At 43.4% G+C, this 16768-nt stretch overlaps 1 protein-coding gene across 1 annotated transcript in view; it reads left to right on the top strand.

Moving 5' to 3' along the window:
• The window catches only part of ccar1 (cell division cycle and apoptosis regulator 1), a gene marked incomplete at its 3' end in the record, with an annotated part of 88471 nt that overhangs the window by 10590 nt on the left and 61113 nt on the right, over positions 1-16768 (top strand). The window contains exons 4-7 of the mRNA XM_084308491.1: positions 101-352; positions 11648-11680; positions 12674-12700; positions 14237-14433. Of these exons, the coding sequence (XP_084164617.1) occupies positions 101-352; positions 11648-11680; positions 12674-12700; positions 14237-14433 (509 nt within the window). The remainder of the gene's footprint in view (positions 1-100; positions 353-11647; positions 11681-12673; positions 12701-14236; positions 14434-16768) is intronic.

Raw genomic sequence — 16768 nt, 5'->3', positions numbered from 1 at the left:
CACCAGTTGAGAAACACTGCTATAGATGCCGATTGGCCATGTTTATTGTTATTTGACCAGATCTGCGATTTCATGATGTTTCCTGTTGTACCTTTTTAAGTCTCAGATCAATTCGGCCCTTCAGCAGTACCAGCAGCAGCAACAACAACAACAACAACAGCAGCAGCAGCAACAACAACAGCAGCAGCAACAACAACAACAACAACAACAGCAGCAGCAGCAGCAGCAGCAACAACAACAACAACAACAGCAGCAACAACAACAACAACAGCAGCAACAACAACAACAACAGCAGCAGCAACCACCTCCACAGCCCCCTCCACAACAGCAACTATACAATGTACCTCACCAGGTGAGACGCAGCCCTGTTTCACATGGTGGTGTTAACATGTTAAATGTGTCAAATTAGTGAAACAACATGACAGACGTACAAAAGTTACCGTGTAACGTCTCTAGTCTCTCTTTCTTCATTTTTCTTCTCTGTTCTCCCAGCTGTTAGGACTGTTATGCTACCTGGGCTAGCTAGCGAGCTATACCCAGCATGCCGTTCAGCGGTGTGAAAGTTAATAGAAACTACAAATATTCATATATCAAAGGTATATACCATATATATATATATATATTAGAGGTGGGCATAGATTAATTTTTTTAATCTAGATTAATCTATCTGCAATTAAAATGGCTAAAAAAAAAAAAAAAAAACCTGCCGAAGGCATTCAAAATATGTGTGTTCTACCCAAATAATGACCAGAAGTAAGTCCTTACTTTTTCTTTCCTCCTTATGTTTCTCAGGCCAGGTGGCCCATTACACCCTGAGCCCATCTCCCGTTTCCAAAATGCATTACAGACTGTTTGAAAAAGCTGTTTTGCTATGATAATTGGTAATGAAATATCAAAATAATGTTCAATAAGATGTACTTGTGTTTAATAAGTTGTTTTATTCAGAAGTTAACACAAATAAATAATATTACCAGTACAGTACAGTATCTAGCACACTCTCAGGAGCAAAACAGAAAGAATCATCTCAAACTTGAACTATGTGACATGGCTTGAATCAACTGCTCAGTGGCCAATGGTGTCAACTGTGGTTGTACTGGGCAGCTCCCAGGTGTGAATGGAACTGTGTGAATGTGAAGCAGGGCGTTCCTGAAAAAGAGCATCTGTGCTCAGCGAACCTACCCTGGGTAAATAAAGGTAAAAAAAAAAGTATAGCGTTAACGGCCCAGCTCTAATATATATATATATATATATATATATTAGGGCTGTCAGTTTATCGCGTTAATTAGATTAATTAATTACACAGCAAATTATCGCGTTATGAAAATTAACTCAAAATTAATTACAAAAAAAAAAATCGAATTATTTTTTTATATCATTAATTCCATAAGAACATAGAATACACATTTACAGACTTTTTCTTTTATATGGTCCATTTGCATGTTCTTGGTATCTGATTCTAGGGACATCTATGGATCTCAGGGAATGTATTCCCAGTGTCAGAAATACTGTGTCTGTTACTAGGCTTGAGTCAATTGTAATGAACCAAATGAGAATATCAATAAAAAAAAAAAATTATCTTTGACTGTGAATAACACTATGCTCAAATTGACAAGACCTGAACAATCGAAGCAAATTAATAGATGGAAGATGATTAAACAGAAGGTTTTGTAGATACAGTACTGAATTCTGCCATCCGGACGCATGCAATTTGAAATATGATTATAGAATATAGAATATCAGGCATAAAATGGTTATGCGATTAAAATGCGATTAATTAGATTAATTAATTACAAATCCTGTAATTAATTAGATACATTTTTTTAATCGCCTGACAGCACTAATATATATATATATATATATATATGTTTCTTCACAAAATCATCAAGAGGGGGGGGGGTCGTTTTACCTCGAAACTGCGATCGTTACCAAAAGTATGTTTTAGGTTCAGTAAAATACGACACTGATCGGTACAAAAGCATGTTTTAGGTAAAGAAAAATACCAGTAGGTTACCTAAAATAGACCTTACCTTAGTCAGAAGGTACCCCTCCCACCCACTATACACGGACTTGGCTGACAGGAGGAGCATGTTCAGTGCTAGGCTCACACTTCCTAAATGCAGCACTGAACGGCACAGGAAGTCCTTCATTCCAACAGCCATCAGACTAGTCGATTTTGTGTTTTGAGCACAAAGTTCATCATAGATCTAGCCTCTTTATTTTGCTCTCAGTGCACCAGATTGATGCATTTAACTTTAAAATGTACAAAAAGAAAGTTACGGGGGGCCATGCCCCCGGACCCCCCTAGAGGGGCAGAGGTTCACCCACCACAGTCTCATAAAATCCTGTGGGAAACACTGCGTTCTGTATTCATCTATTTATGGCGTGATCAGGGTTTCCGTTGTCCGGTAATTACCGTTTTTTTACCAGGAAAATCTGTTGAAGTCCGACATATTTAAATCTCTCCGGTCATAATGTCCTGTGAAAATAATTCCCTCTAAGCACAATTGAATGTTTTTTTTCTTTCTTTTGTATCGAGCCTGCCTGGTCACCATAACGGCAAACAGCTATACGAGCGAGAGAGAGGTGGCCAAACAGCTAACAAATATTTAATGAAACCAAGCAGGTCTAATAATGACAACGATGTGTGTTCCTATATGTAGGGAGTTAGGCAACGCTCTAAAAGCTGTCTGCTGGATGACAATTCTATTCTACACAACGGTCTTCATTAGATAAACCAATAGATACAAACATTGTGTATGACAAAATAAATATGGGCTGTTTTAAATTGTGTGAATAGTTGTTGTGAGTACTCGCACTATGTTTCAATATTATCCGTTTTACCATTCATTCATTATAAACACAGACGTAAGGTGTCCACCGCGCTCAGAACGTCAAATTCTATCAACACTTTTTTTTAAGCTCCGGCCAAAATGCGTGGTGACGTGATGATTTCAGTGAACCCCACATGATAATGTTGCCGTCTCTCTCTGCCAAATTTCTCAGTTCTTCGCTTGATATAATTAATACGAATGTCCAATATAACGGAATTCTTTAGCTCATAAAAATGTGATTATAACAGACTGCTGTTTAATGTCGGGCCGACTGCCCACAGACGGAAATTCGTCTATTTGATTTCAAGTCAGCAGCAGCACGTGAGTCTATCGACGGGACTTATTTAGTTTGGAATATAATGTATACGCAAAAGTAGCCTAGTTTTTTTTTTTAAACTTTATTTTTTAGCGTTTATCGCTTTCCTGGTCAAGCATGACCGACAGTTGCAGGGTGAAACGGGAGAGAGAGCAGGGGGAGACATTCGGCAAATGACGGCGAGTCCGGGAATCGAACTCGGAGTCAACCAGATCCGTGACGCAGCACGGAGTCCCGCGCGAGCGCGGTAACATGGTGTGCTACTGGAGCACCCAAAAGTTGCCTAGTTTTAAGTTAAAATATTATAAATCTACATGCCTTGAGGATGTCATTCTTTATATAGCCTGCCTATCGATTGTTTTTAAGCTCAATAAACTCTGACCGGAATTTCTCCCATTTGTCCGGGAGATTGAAATCTTGCAGGACACGGAGACCGGCACCAATATCTTCTAACGGAAACCCTGGGGGCGTGATATCAATCTCCTACCGGACCGCTCAGGCTTTAGGGGGTTAATGGTTAAATAAATAAAAGAACAGAGCGTCCTCAGGAACACGTGCTGCGCGGCGGAACCCTAGAACATTCTGAACGTCGGCGAGTGAGTCGGTGGAGTCGGTAGGCCTCAGTGCTCGACCCGCCGTGCGTCGGGCCGTCAGCTGAACGGAACCCCGGGCACGGCTCCAGAACATTAACCCTCTTGGCACAGGGAGCGCTCCCCGGGCACGGCTCCAGATAGAGCTGCCGCGATTACCGCATTACCGCGGTATCGCTGTTACATCACGCCCACCGCAGAGTAGGCTGAATACCGCGTCACCGCTGTTTTTTATAATAATAATAATAAAGTACCCTGCTCTCGTTGGGCTTGCGGCTCTGCAGATATACCCTACTCCTCTATCGAGGTTCCAAGCGACCCTATTGGGTACCAGAAAAGTCACGTGAAACATTGCAGACCACTGATTGGTCAGAAGAGAGACGCGTCACACGTTGTAGCGTCATGCAGTGTGTTACCACCAATCGGCAAGCGCGTATTAGTTTTTTACGTCCTGAATGTCAGCTCATCACAACACGGCTAATAGCGTTAGCTTTAACTCTCCGCCGGAGTGGACTACCATCGCTCCTCAGGAGTACTAAACGAGACATAATGATTTTACTGTCTGCAACGAATGTTATAATAAAAGCCCTTCGTTCTATACACTTGTCTGATTGAAAACTTTATTAACAGACCGCAGAATGGGACAACTCAGCACGCTCTGAGCAAAGAAAGGAACTGAGATATGAATTGAGTATTGCTTGCCTTGCTATGGTCCGGTAAATACGCTGATGTTATTGAACGTATAACTATATAATGTTAATGCCACAAAACGAATGCCTTTATTATAAAGTAGTAACTTTATAGTAATAATAATAAGAAAGGGTCGGGGGGGTTAGGGGTAACCACCCCTGCCCGCGACACCGAGTGAACTGCGCACGACCAGAGGGGAAACTTCGAATCCGTGTTTCACTTTCAATAACTAATGCGTGCTTGCCGAATCCCAAACAATATTCATGCTGCAAAGTCATCCTCTAAAGCAGGGGTGGGCAATTATTTTTCCCGGGGGGCCGAATGAGCAACTGAAAATATGTTGGGGGGCCGGGCCAAAATTCCAAACTCAATTATGCATAATATACATTTTATTTCTATATAAAAAGCAGTAAATGGCATTGTTTTGACCCCTGGTAAGAGTGTATGTTATTATTTGGCAATTAAAAGGTGAGGTTATAGCTTTCAAAAATATCATTTATTCAAATAGAATTTATTTCCAAAATGATAAACAAAATGTGAAACATTAATAACAAAGGGAATTTTGAGTTTCATATACTATTGAAACAAGGATTTTCTTAGCTTTCTAAAGACATCACATCATCTTATAGCAAAAATAAACAAGACATGTCACTGAACTGTGTAAAGAAAAGTGTCCCAGTTTTGTAGCCTTTTTTTACTTTACATGCCTATATTAAACATTTTATGTTTTCAGAACTGTGCAAAAAAAAGAAAAGAAATATCAAGTGTCCCATTTCACTTGTTATATTTCCACATTTTAGTGTTCTTCAGTTCTTTTTTTTCATTCAGTGTGAGAAATCCAGTCTCTGTTGAGCTTTAACAAGTCCATCAAAGTCAGGTTGCATGTCTGAGGTGGAGATGCGAAGCACAGCTGCCAGATGTTCATCAGTGAGAGAGGATCTGTACCTGGACTTGGTAAACGTCATGACTGAGAATGTCTGTTCACATATGTAGGTGGATCCAAAGAGAACCAACATCTTCTGAGCATGTCTCCTAAGCGTATACTGTGCGTGTGAACGTTGACATGAAAAAAAAAGTAAAAAAAAAAAAAAAAAAAAAATATTAAAAAAACATATATTTTTTTATTTTTTTTTTATTTTTTTTTATTATCATGTAATCTTTCGCGGGCCGGTCAGAATCATCCCGCGGGCCGGATCCGGCCCGCGGGCCGTACAATGCCCAGGTCTGCTCTAAAGATAGACATTTAGACTAGAGGCAGGCTATATGCTATAAAGAGTAGACTATTACTAAAAAAAAAATGCATTCAAACTTTTTTTTTAAATTTTTTGTGTGCGTGCGGTAATAACCGCGGCGGTAGGAAATATTTTGCAAATTTGTGCGGTAAGGAAAACATCAATACCGCGGCAGCTCTAGCTCCAGAACATTAACCCTCTTGGCACAGGGAGTTAGGGGTGGACGGTATAAACGGTAGGGATGGGTACCGAATTCGGTACTTTTGAGGTACCGAACCGAAAGACGTCGGTACTACCGAGTATCGAATCAAGTGAGAAACAGATTTTTTTTTTTTTTTTTTTTTTTTTTTTTTAATATATTTTTTTTACTTTTTTTTTTTTTTACTTTTTTCTTTTCATGTCAACGTTCACACGCACAATATATGCTTACCTAGGATTTGACTTGATTCAACAACAAAGCAGTCGGAGCAATGACAAGCCGAAAACTGTCGAAATTGTAGTTATTTGAAGTTTGGATTTTTTTTTAACGACTGAGGTAGGTAAATTAAATTTCTTGAGACTAAAGTACCGAAAAAAGGTACCATTGGGTACCGGTATCGATTCACAGGTACCGGTACCGGTATAGGTTCAAATATGAAAGGTACCCATCCCTAATAAACGGTATACGGTGTAACCGGTAGAGCAGCTCTAAAAGAGCAATGACGTCATGTAACCACAGCGCGACTATTTCAATCGCATTTGCCCCTAAAAATAGATAGAATTAGTCATAGATAAGATATGTGCAAACTGGAAAAAGTTATTTAGGAGGCTTCGCGCAGTGGGCGTGTCAACACGCAATTGTCATTTCATAATAAACACATATCACCGCGGCGCACAGCAAGTTTCAATTTCAGTTCCTGGCATTTTTAACCAGTGGAGAAAGGTAAGGGATTTCCCTATCGTTTTTCTTATATGAATTATTCTACGTTAATAAAACATACCTGGTGATCAACTACAGTTTGCTGTAAACATTATGATATGTGTGTAGTGTTATGATAACGACGGCTGCAGCGGGAGGACGGCTGCAGCAGTGGAGTTGCGAATAGCATGTAGCTGCAGAGCCGCAGAACCATGGGCGCTTTTAGGTCTGGTCACAGGCCCGCTCAACAGCGCCCCCCCACCCAACGGCTGAATTGCCAATGGCTCCTGAAAGCGCCCATGGCTCTGCGGCTCTGCAGCTACATATGCTTCTAGCCAAATCCAGCATCCAGCCTCGCTGTTTGCAATGGGAGCAGCACGGAGTCTCGACTCGGGACTTATTTTATTTGGAATATAATGACTTTATACGCAAAAGTAGCCTAGTTTTAAGTTAAAATATTATAAAACTACATGCCTTGAGGATGTCATTCTTTATATAGCCTGCCTATCGGGCAAAAAAAATTATTCTAACGGAAACACTGATACCGTGATATATACCGTTACCGTCTATGCTTCAAATTATACCGTGATATACATTTTAGACCATACCGTCCACCCCTACAGGGAGTGCTCGAACATGCCGGCGCCTATCTCTCGGGTTGAAATGTTTTGTGTTTTGATTTATATCTGTCGGAATAAAAGGGTGAGGTAGATCCATAACACTGGACTCCGCTCCACAGTTTCTGTTCTGAACGTACCCGTTCTGCTGCTGGGGAAGACTGCAGAGGTTCTGGTCATTTTTTATAATTCTGTATCTACTTTTTCTCATTTTCTATTTTTCTCCCATCCCAATTTCGTATTGACCAATTCTCCCCTCCCCTGTCTTGAACGTTGCTAGACTATGCCTCCCACTGGTCGGCTGTAGTGAGGATAGAAGCCTTGCATCACGTGTCCCCTCCCTCCGGTACACGAGGAGGCAGCCTGTCGCATCTTTTCACCGCAGCAGCTTGAACTGTCAGTGGCGAGGAGTAACGCGCGGGAGGCTCACGCTGCCCCCGTTGCTTCCTGCTTCCGTCGCACCGGCGTCACACAACCGACCTGTAGGAGTCGCTGTCCACAACGTCCGATCCCCACCCACCGGCTTTCCCACCCTCTAACACTGCATGTTGTATTAGTATGAACGACCAGCCAAGCCGGAAGCAACGCCGAGAGCTGGGCTCGAACCCAGCGTCTCCTGCGTTAGTGGTGAGCGCCTTGCCCACTGCGCCACTCAGCCGACCCGGTTCTGGTCATTTGACGTTGTGGTGTGAATGTGCTAGGGATGGGCATCGATCTTCGAATATTATTATTATTATATATATATTTTAAACTAATAGTTTATGTGAATATCGTTTTGTTTCCAAAAATGTATTTCCCCTGGTTTTTACCGGCACCTACACTTGTGTAGTGTATTGAGAGGGGGCCCTATTAACTGTTACACCGCTGAACGGCATGCTGGGTACAGGTAGCTCGCTAGCCAGGTAGCATAGCAGTTTGTTAACAGCTGGGAGAACAGAAAGGAAGGAAGATGTTTGTACGTTTGCCATGTTGTTTCACTAAGTTCACAGATTTCATGCATCAGCGATTCAGAATGAATGCTTTTGTTCCCAGAAATACGCAGCCTGGTCCGCTAGCGTTAACTGTTAGCACTGACAGCAGCCAGCTAGCTCGCTCGCTTGATTATCTCCCAAGAAACAAAACCATACGTTAACATGGGGGGATTTCCTATTAGTATTTGAATTAGGGATGTTCGATATTGGCTTTTTTACCGATATCCGATATACAGATATTGTCCAACTCTTAATTTCCGATACCGATATCAACCGATACCGATATATGGGCGGTTTCCCCCCTAATTTGTATTTTTTTATAATTTCAGGTAATTAACATTACATATCTCTTGTCGTGGAATTAACACAACATTATGCATACTTTTGACAATAAATAAAATAAGAATTTGTTTAGTGATGCACCGATGTGAAAATTGTGGCCGATACCGATAACCGATATTAATATTGCTGTTCTGGCCGATACCGATATTTACCGATGTCGATATCTCTGTATAGAAAACACTTTTTTATGATAATCAAATAAAGAGCTATTTTCCAAAACGCATTTTTTTTTTTTTTTTTTTATACTTTTGTAACTTATTTTCAGAAATTACAGATATTTTGAAACTATGGCCAAAACATGTAAAAAGAAAGAAATATTAAAAAAATATATATATATATATATTTATTTTTATATCGGCCCATATCGGCCCTATCTTGATATCGGACCGATACCGATGTGTAAAAAAAACGGCCATATCGGCCGATATTATATCGGAGGCCGATATATCGTGCATCACTAAATTTGTTCTTACTTGCTTGCCTGGGTAAATAAAGGTTAAATAAATGTAAAAATTAATTTGTTGGATACCGATAATTTCCGATATTGCATTTTAATGCCAATATCGGCCGATAATATTGGACATCCCTAATTTGAATAATTCCCAGTGACTATCGAATGGCAGGTTTGTGAGTTTTTCCCGTTTCTAGAATGCACGCCATGTTTCTTCTGCAACATTTCCTTAGTCAGCAAGACTTCTATGGGTGGTGGTTAGAAGCAGGCTCACTAGTGGACTTCTATGGGTGGTGGTTAGAAGCAGGCTCACTAGTGGACTTCTATGGGTGGTGGTGGTTAGAAGCAGGCTCACTAGTGGACTTCTATGGGTGGTGGTTAGAAGCAGGCTCACTAGTGGACTTCTATGGGTGGTGGTGGTTAGAAGCAGGCTCACTAGTGGACTTCTATGGGTGGTGGTTAGAAGCAGGCTCAGTAGTGGACTTCTATGGGTGGTGGTTAGAAGCAGGCTCACTAGTGGACTTCTATGGGTGGTGGTGGTTAGAAGCAGGCTCGGTAGTGGACTTCTATGGGTGGTGGTGGTTAGAAGCAGGCTCGGTAGTGGACTTCTATGGGTGGTGGTGGTTAGAAGCAGGCTCGGTAGTGGACTTCTATGGGTGGTGGTGGTTAGAAGCAGGCTCGGTAGTGGACTTCTATGGGTGGTGGTTAGAAGCAGGCTCACTAGTGGACTTCTATGGGTGGTGGTTAGAAGCAGGCTCACTAGTGGACTTCTATGGGTGGTGGTGGTTAGAAGCAGGCTCGGTAGTGGACTTCTATGGGTGGTGGTTAGAAGCAGGCTCACTAGTGGACTTCTATGGGTGGTGGTGGTTAGAAGCAGGCTCGGTAGTGGACTTCTATGGGTGGTGGTGGTTAGAAGCAGGCTCGGTAGTGGACTTCTATGGGTGGTGGTGGTTAGAAGCAGGCTCGGTAGTGGACTTCTATGGGTGGTGGTTAGAAGCAGGCTCAGTAGTGGCTAGTGGACTTCTATGGGTGGTGGTGGTTAGAAGCAGGCTCGGTAGTGGACTTCTATGGGTGGTGGTTAGAAGCAGGCTCGGTAGTGGCTAGTGGACTTCTATGGGTGGTGGTTAGAAGCAGGCTCAGTAGTGGACTTCTATGGGTGGTGGTTAGAAGCAGGCTCACTAGTGGACTTCTATGGGTGGTGGTGGTTAGAAGCAGGCTCGGTAGTGGACTTCTATGGGTGGTGGTTAGAAGCAGGCTCACTAGTGGACTTCTATGGGTGGTGGTGGTTAGAAGCAGGCTCGGTAGTGGACTTCTATGGGTGGTGGTGGTTAGAAGCAGGCTCGGTAGTGGACTTCTATGGGTGGTGGTGGTTAGAAGCAGGCTCGGTAGTGGACTTCTATGGGTGGTGGTTAGAAGCAGGCTCGGTAGTGGACTTCTATGGGTGGTGGTTAGAAGCAGGCTCAGTAGTGGCTAGTGGACTTCTATGGGTGGTGGTTAGAAGCAGGCTCGGTAGTGGACTTCTATGGGTGGTGGTTAGAAGCAGGCTCAGTAGTGGCTAGTGGACTTCTATGGGTGGTGGTTAGAAGCAGGCTCAGTAGTGGACTTCTATGGGTGGTGGTTAGAAGCAGGCTCGGTAGTGGACTTCTATGGGTGGTGGTGGTTAGAAGCAGGCTCGGTAGTGGACTTCTATGGGTGGTGGTTAGAAGCAGGCTCGGTAGTGGACTTCTATGGGTGGTGGTGGTTAGAAGCAGGCTCGGTAGTGGACTTCTATGGGTGGTGGTTAGAAGCAGGCTCGGTAGTGGACTTCTATGGGTGGTGGTTAGAAGCAGGCTCGGTAGTGGACTTCTATGGGTGGTGGTTAGAAGCAGGCTCAGTAGTGGACTTCTATGGGTGGTGGTTAGAAGCAGGCTCACTAGTGGACTTCTATGGGTGGTGGTTAGAAGCAGGCTCACTAGTGGACTTCTATGGGTGGTGGTTAGAAGCAGGCTCAGTAGTGGACTTCTATGGGTGGTGGTTAGAAGCAGGCTCAGTAGTGGACTTCTATGGGTGGTGGTTAGAAGCAGGCTCGGTAGTGGACTTCTATGGGTGGTGGTTAGAAGCAGGCTCACTAGTGGACTTCTATGGGTGGTGGTGGTTAGAAGCAGCAATTTTTTTTGCTCCCGATCCGATCCCAATCATGTGATTTTGAGTATCTATCTTTTTATTCAACAAACATGACCATGTTCACGTCTTAAACTCATACTGAGAGTTTTGGTTTTAAATTGCATATCATCATCATTCATTATTTCTTATTTTTTTTTTGGGTCTGAGAGTGTGGCTGGTCTGCCGTTCTGCAGCTGGATACTATTGGTTTGTTTTGGCAAAATTCTTCTGCTCTGTGTGACAATAAATAAATGAATGATGATATGCAATTTAAAACCAAAACTAAGGCCTCAGTATGAGTTTAAGACGTGAACATGGTCATGTTTGTTGAATAAAAAGATAGATACTCAAAATCACATGATTGGGATCGGATCGGGAGCAAAAAAAATTGATGGGGACATCCCTAGTATAAAGTACATGTACATTACAGTGAAATGCTTGGTTCTGTACGAGCCCCTGAGACTGTGCTTCACACAGTAAGAAGTAAAAGAGGAATAAAGTCCCCAAGTGGACGGCTCAAAGATCTCAACCAGAATGACGAGACTAAACGCCCTTCTCTCTCCACAGCTCCCGCAGCCCCAGCAGGCTCTGCTCTCGCAGGTAATCGGCAAGAACACCGAGCGTAGTCGTTTCCTTATTCTTGTTATCTGATCACTTCTAAAACGGTGACCTCGCCCTCCCGTTAATATTTGTATTAGAAGTTGGGCACAATATCCGTGTCGGTTCACATCTCTATGTACACATCTAGCTTATTCAGGTGCACATACATGGAATGACTTCCTTAAACATTTTTATTTTGTAAACGTTTTATAATATTTATTTTTCTTTTTAATTAAATAAACATACATGTAAAAAACTGAATTGTAAGATGAATAAAAAAAAATGGCGCATTCAGTCTTAACCCTTTCACTGCCACACTACATGTTAAATCCTTTCACTGCCACACTACAGAAGGTTAACCCTTTCACTGCCACACTACAGAAGGTTAACCCTTTACTATCACACTATCGACGGTTACCTTCTGTAGTGTGGCAGTGAAAGGGTTAACATGCTGTAGTGTGGCAGTGAAAGGGTTAACCTTCTGTAGTGTGGCAGTGAAAGGATTTAACCTTCTGTGTGTTGTCGCAGTGAAAGGGTTAACCGTGTGGTAGTGTGGCAGTGAAAGGGTTAACCTTCTGTAGTGTGGCAGTGAAAGGATTTAACATGCTGTATTGTGGCAGTGAAAGGGTTAACCTTCTGTGTGTTGTCGCGGTGAAAGGGTTAACCGTGTGGTAGTGCGGCAGTGAAAGGGTTAACCTTCTGTGTGTTGTCGCGGTGAAAGGGTTAACCGTGTGGTAGTGCGGCAGTGAAAGGGTTAACGGGTTTCACCTGCATATCCTGGCTACTGTTCTGTGTCCCGTCTCGTGTCGATGTGTTGGCCGGACTGTGACACTGTGAGTGTATCTAACGTCTCTCTCTGTGAGTGTATCTAACGTCTCTCTCTGTGAGTGTATCTAACGTCTCTCTCTGTGAGTGTATCTAACGTCTCTCTCTGTGAGTGTATCTAACGTCTCTCTCTGTCCCTTTTCTCCGTCTTATGTGCTGACGTCAAAGAACTGGGCCGGTGAAAACAAGTTCCCGGTAGGCATCCCCCGAGCACTTCTACCTATCCTGTGGTTTTGTAGATCAGGGAAAGGAAAGCGGATAATAATACTGCTGCTTAGATGTGTTATCATCTTGTGACGAGGTGACGCAGTCCTCGGTGTGGCTGGTGTTACTCATCACTCTCACCGCCCAGGTTTCTTTTTACGTGTGATTTTGTTATTCATTGTGAATGTTTAGGAGTGTCTCTGCTTGTATGTATATGTATGTAGAGAAATAATTATAAATGATTAAATATTATTATGGCGGCTGGGTAGGCGCAGCGGACATTGCGCTCGTCACCAACGCAAGAGACACCGGGTTCGACTCCGGCTGTCGGCGTTGCCTCCGGCTTGGGCCGGCCGTCATACTGACTCAATTGGCAGAGTCAGCGGGAGGGAAGTCGATGGGTGGTAATCTGGACGTTGTGGACAGCGACTCCTACAGGTCGGTTGGGGCGCCTGCACAGCAGAGACAGGAAGTGGCGGGGGTAGTGTGAGCCTCCCACACGTTACTCCTCGCCAATGAGAGGCCGTGCTGGCAGGTGAAAAGATGCGACAGGCTGCCTCCTCGTGTACCGGAGGGGACACGTGATGCAAGGCTTCTATCCTCCCTACAACCGGCCAGTGGGGGGCATATGCGAGCAACATTCAAGACAGGGGAGGGGAGAATTGGCACAGTGGAATTGGGATGGGAGAGAAAAATTGAAAAAGTGGATAAATTTTTTTTATTATTAAATATTATATACGGTAATACATCCTCAGAGCTCTTAGAAAAGTGTGGAATAAAAGTGTTTTTTTAAATGTGATTAATGAATTTATCATTTTAAATATTTTTGCAGGTCCAAAATGAATGTTGTTTACATGTTGCCTGCATGTATCCCCTCCCTACTTCCTATTTTCCCCACGCAGAATGCACCTGATTGGATAAATGACTGGTGCTCTAGTGTGACACCTAGTGGCTGAATGTTATCTATAGCACCTTTTAAGGGAGGAACTGGCAAAACCATAGACATTTTGTAAATAAAAAGATGCTGTATTTGAATCGGGGATGAGAAAGCATAAATGTCCAGGGCTATGTAGCCTATTGTTCAACGATAGAAATGCTAAGTCGATTTAAACTAAATTCAACCATAATACAGAGTTGCCAGAACATTTCCATTCTGGCAACTCGACTCAACTCGGCCAGACGTTTTATCTGTTTTTGGCTAATCTTATTTATTTGTAGACGATTGGGTTTACATAGCTTCAGAGTAATCAACAGTGATTTTTGGTAAAAATTCCCATCCCTAATTGACCTATTTCAAACCTCTTTTCTCGATCCTCCGACCACGGCGATTGGAGGATCAATAAAAGGGGCAGAGCTTTAGATGGGTCAATTGATCCTCCCAACGGTTGCCGATTGGAGGATCAGGAAAAGGGTGGCGGGGTTTGAGGTGGGTCCGTGACTCTCTCTCTCTCCCCCCAGCCTCCGGTACCTCTGCCCCCCAGCCTGGGCCCAGAGTGACTCTCTCTCTCTCTCTCTCTCTCCCCCCAGCCTCCGGTACCTCTGCCCCCCACGCTGGGCCTGTCTAACCCCCAGCAGACGGCCCAGATCACGGTGTCCTACCCGACGCCGCGCTCCAGCCACCAGCAGCAGACTCAGCCGCAGAAGCAACGCGTCTTCACCGGGGTGGTGAACAAGCTGCACGACACGTTCGGCTTCGTGGACGAGGACGTGTTCTTTCAGCTGAGGTGAGGGAGAGGGGGATGGGGGGGGGGGGGGGGGGGGAGGGAGAGTGGGGGAGGAGGGAGAGAGGGAGGGAGAGAGAGGGGGGAGAGAGAGGGAGAGAGAGAGAGAGAGGGAGATCTTTCAGCTGAGGTGGGAGAGAGAGAGAGGGAGATCTTTCAGCTGAGGTGGTAGAGAGAGATGTTCTTTCAGCTGAGGTGAGAGAGAGGGGGAGAGAGAAGGTTGTGTTCTTTCAGCTGATGAAATATAAATATAATATAATATATAATATATAATTTATATAAATAAAATAATAATATATAATAACAAAAGGTCCAATCAAAATTAGACCAATTCCTGGAAAAAAACGTCCAACAGCAAAAGCCTAAACGGGGCGGTAGAAAACCTCAATAACATATTCGACATTACAGCCTCCTTATCCAACCTAAAGGCCTCAAATAGGAAAGCGAGAAAAAAAAATATGCATGACAAATGGTATGATAATGATTGTAAAAATCTCAGGAAGAAATTAAGGAACTTATCAAACCAAAAACACAGAGACCCAGACAACCAGAACACACGTCTCCAATACAGTGAAACACTGAAACACTACAAAAACAGTGAGAAAAAAAGGCACCAACACGTTAGAAACCAGCTACAAGATATAGAGGAATCCATAAAAACAAACAACTTCTGGGAAAACTGGAACAAACTAAACAAACACCATGAGGAGCTACTCATCCAAAATGGAGATGTATGGGTAAACCACTTCTCCAATCTCTTTAGCCCAATACAAAATAATGAACAGCAAAAACACATCCAAGATAAACTACAAAGCCTAGAGTCAACCATAAAAGACTACAATTACACAGGTGGCTAGGTGGTGTAGTGGACAAGTCACTCGCCACCAGTGTGGAGACGCTAGGATTTGCGTGTTCGAATCCAGCTCTCCACATTGTTTTTCAGTTTGGCTGGTCGTCCGCAGTAATACACATTGGCCGTATTACGGGGAGGGAAAACTGAAGGGTGGGGATCGAACGTTGTGAACAAGCGACTCCTACAAGTCGGTTGGTGCGCCTGCGCAGTAGAATCAGGAAGTGTCGGGGGCAGCGTGAGCCTCCCACGCGTTACTCCTCGACACTGAGAGACCGAGCTGCGCAGGTGAAAAGATGCGACTGCTGTTACCTCAAGTACCGGAGGGGACTTGTGCTATGTATGACTTAGTCCACATTGCAGCCGGCTTGTGGGAGGCAAGAAACAGCGTTCGTGACAGGGGAGGGTTGAATTGGATGATACGAAATTGGGATGGGAGAAAAAATACAGAAAAATGGGAGAAAAAGTGGATCAAAAAAAAAAAAAGACTACAATTACACTACAAGAACTACAGGACAAAATAAAATCACTTAAAACCAAGAAGGCCTGCGGAGCGGATGGTATCCTAAAGGAAATGATCAAATTCACAGACTCCAAATTCCAATTGGCTATACTAAAACTCCTTAACATTGTCCTTAGCTCCGGGATCTTCCCCAATATTTGGAACCAAAGACTCATAACACTGCTCCACAAAAAGGGAGACAAATCTGACCCAAACAATTACCGTGGGATCTGTGTCAACAGCAACCTTGGAAAAATCCTCTATGATCATCAACCACAGACTGATACATTTCCTCACAAACAACAATACCTTGAGCAAATCACAGATTGGCTTCCTACCAAACCACCGTACAACAGACCACATTCTCACCCTCAGCACCCTAATGGACAACCAAATAAATAAAAACAAAAGCAAAGTATACTCCTGTTTCGTTGACTTCCAAAAATAATTTGACTCAATTTGGCACGAGGGTCTGCTGTACAAACTGTTAGATAGTGGCATTGGAGGGAAAACCTACGACCTCATGAAGTCAATGTACACCAACAACACATGTGCTGTGAGGATTGAGGGAAAACACACAGACTTCTTCCCTCAACGCCGTGGGGTCAGACAGGGGTGCAGTTTGAGTCCAACCCTCTTCAACATATACATAAATTAACTGGAAAAAACATTGGAACAAACTGCAGCACCTGGCATCCCCCTAGCAAACACAGAAGTCAAATGCCTACTGTTTGCAGATGACCTGGTGCTGCTGTCCCCAACAAAAGAAGGGCTACAGCAGCACCTTGACCTTCTGCACAAATTCTCCCAGACATGGGCACTGACAGTAAACCTAAACAAAACTAAAGTTATGATATTCCAAAAAAGGCCCAGCCTACAACAACAAAAACACAAATTCCTCCTAGACACAATTTCCCTAGAACACACAACAAACTACACCTATCTCTGCCTAAACATCAGCGCTACAGGGAACTTCAACCAAGCTG

The sequence above is a fragment of the Notolepis coatsorum genome, assembly GCF_963971535.1.
Source record: "Notolepis coatsorum genome assembly, chromosome: 1".
Classification (NCBI taxonomy): domain Eukaryota; kingdom Metazoa; phylum Chordata; class Actinopteri; order Aulopiformes; family Paralepididae; genus Notolepis; species Notolepis coatsorum.
Note: the sequence above shows the minus strand (reverse complement) of the source record. Positions and strands in the feature narration are given on the sequence as shown.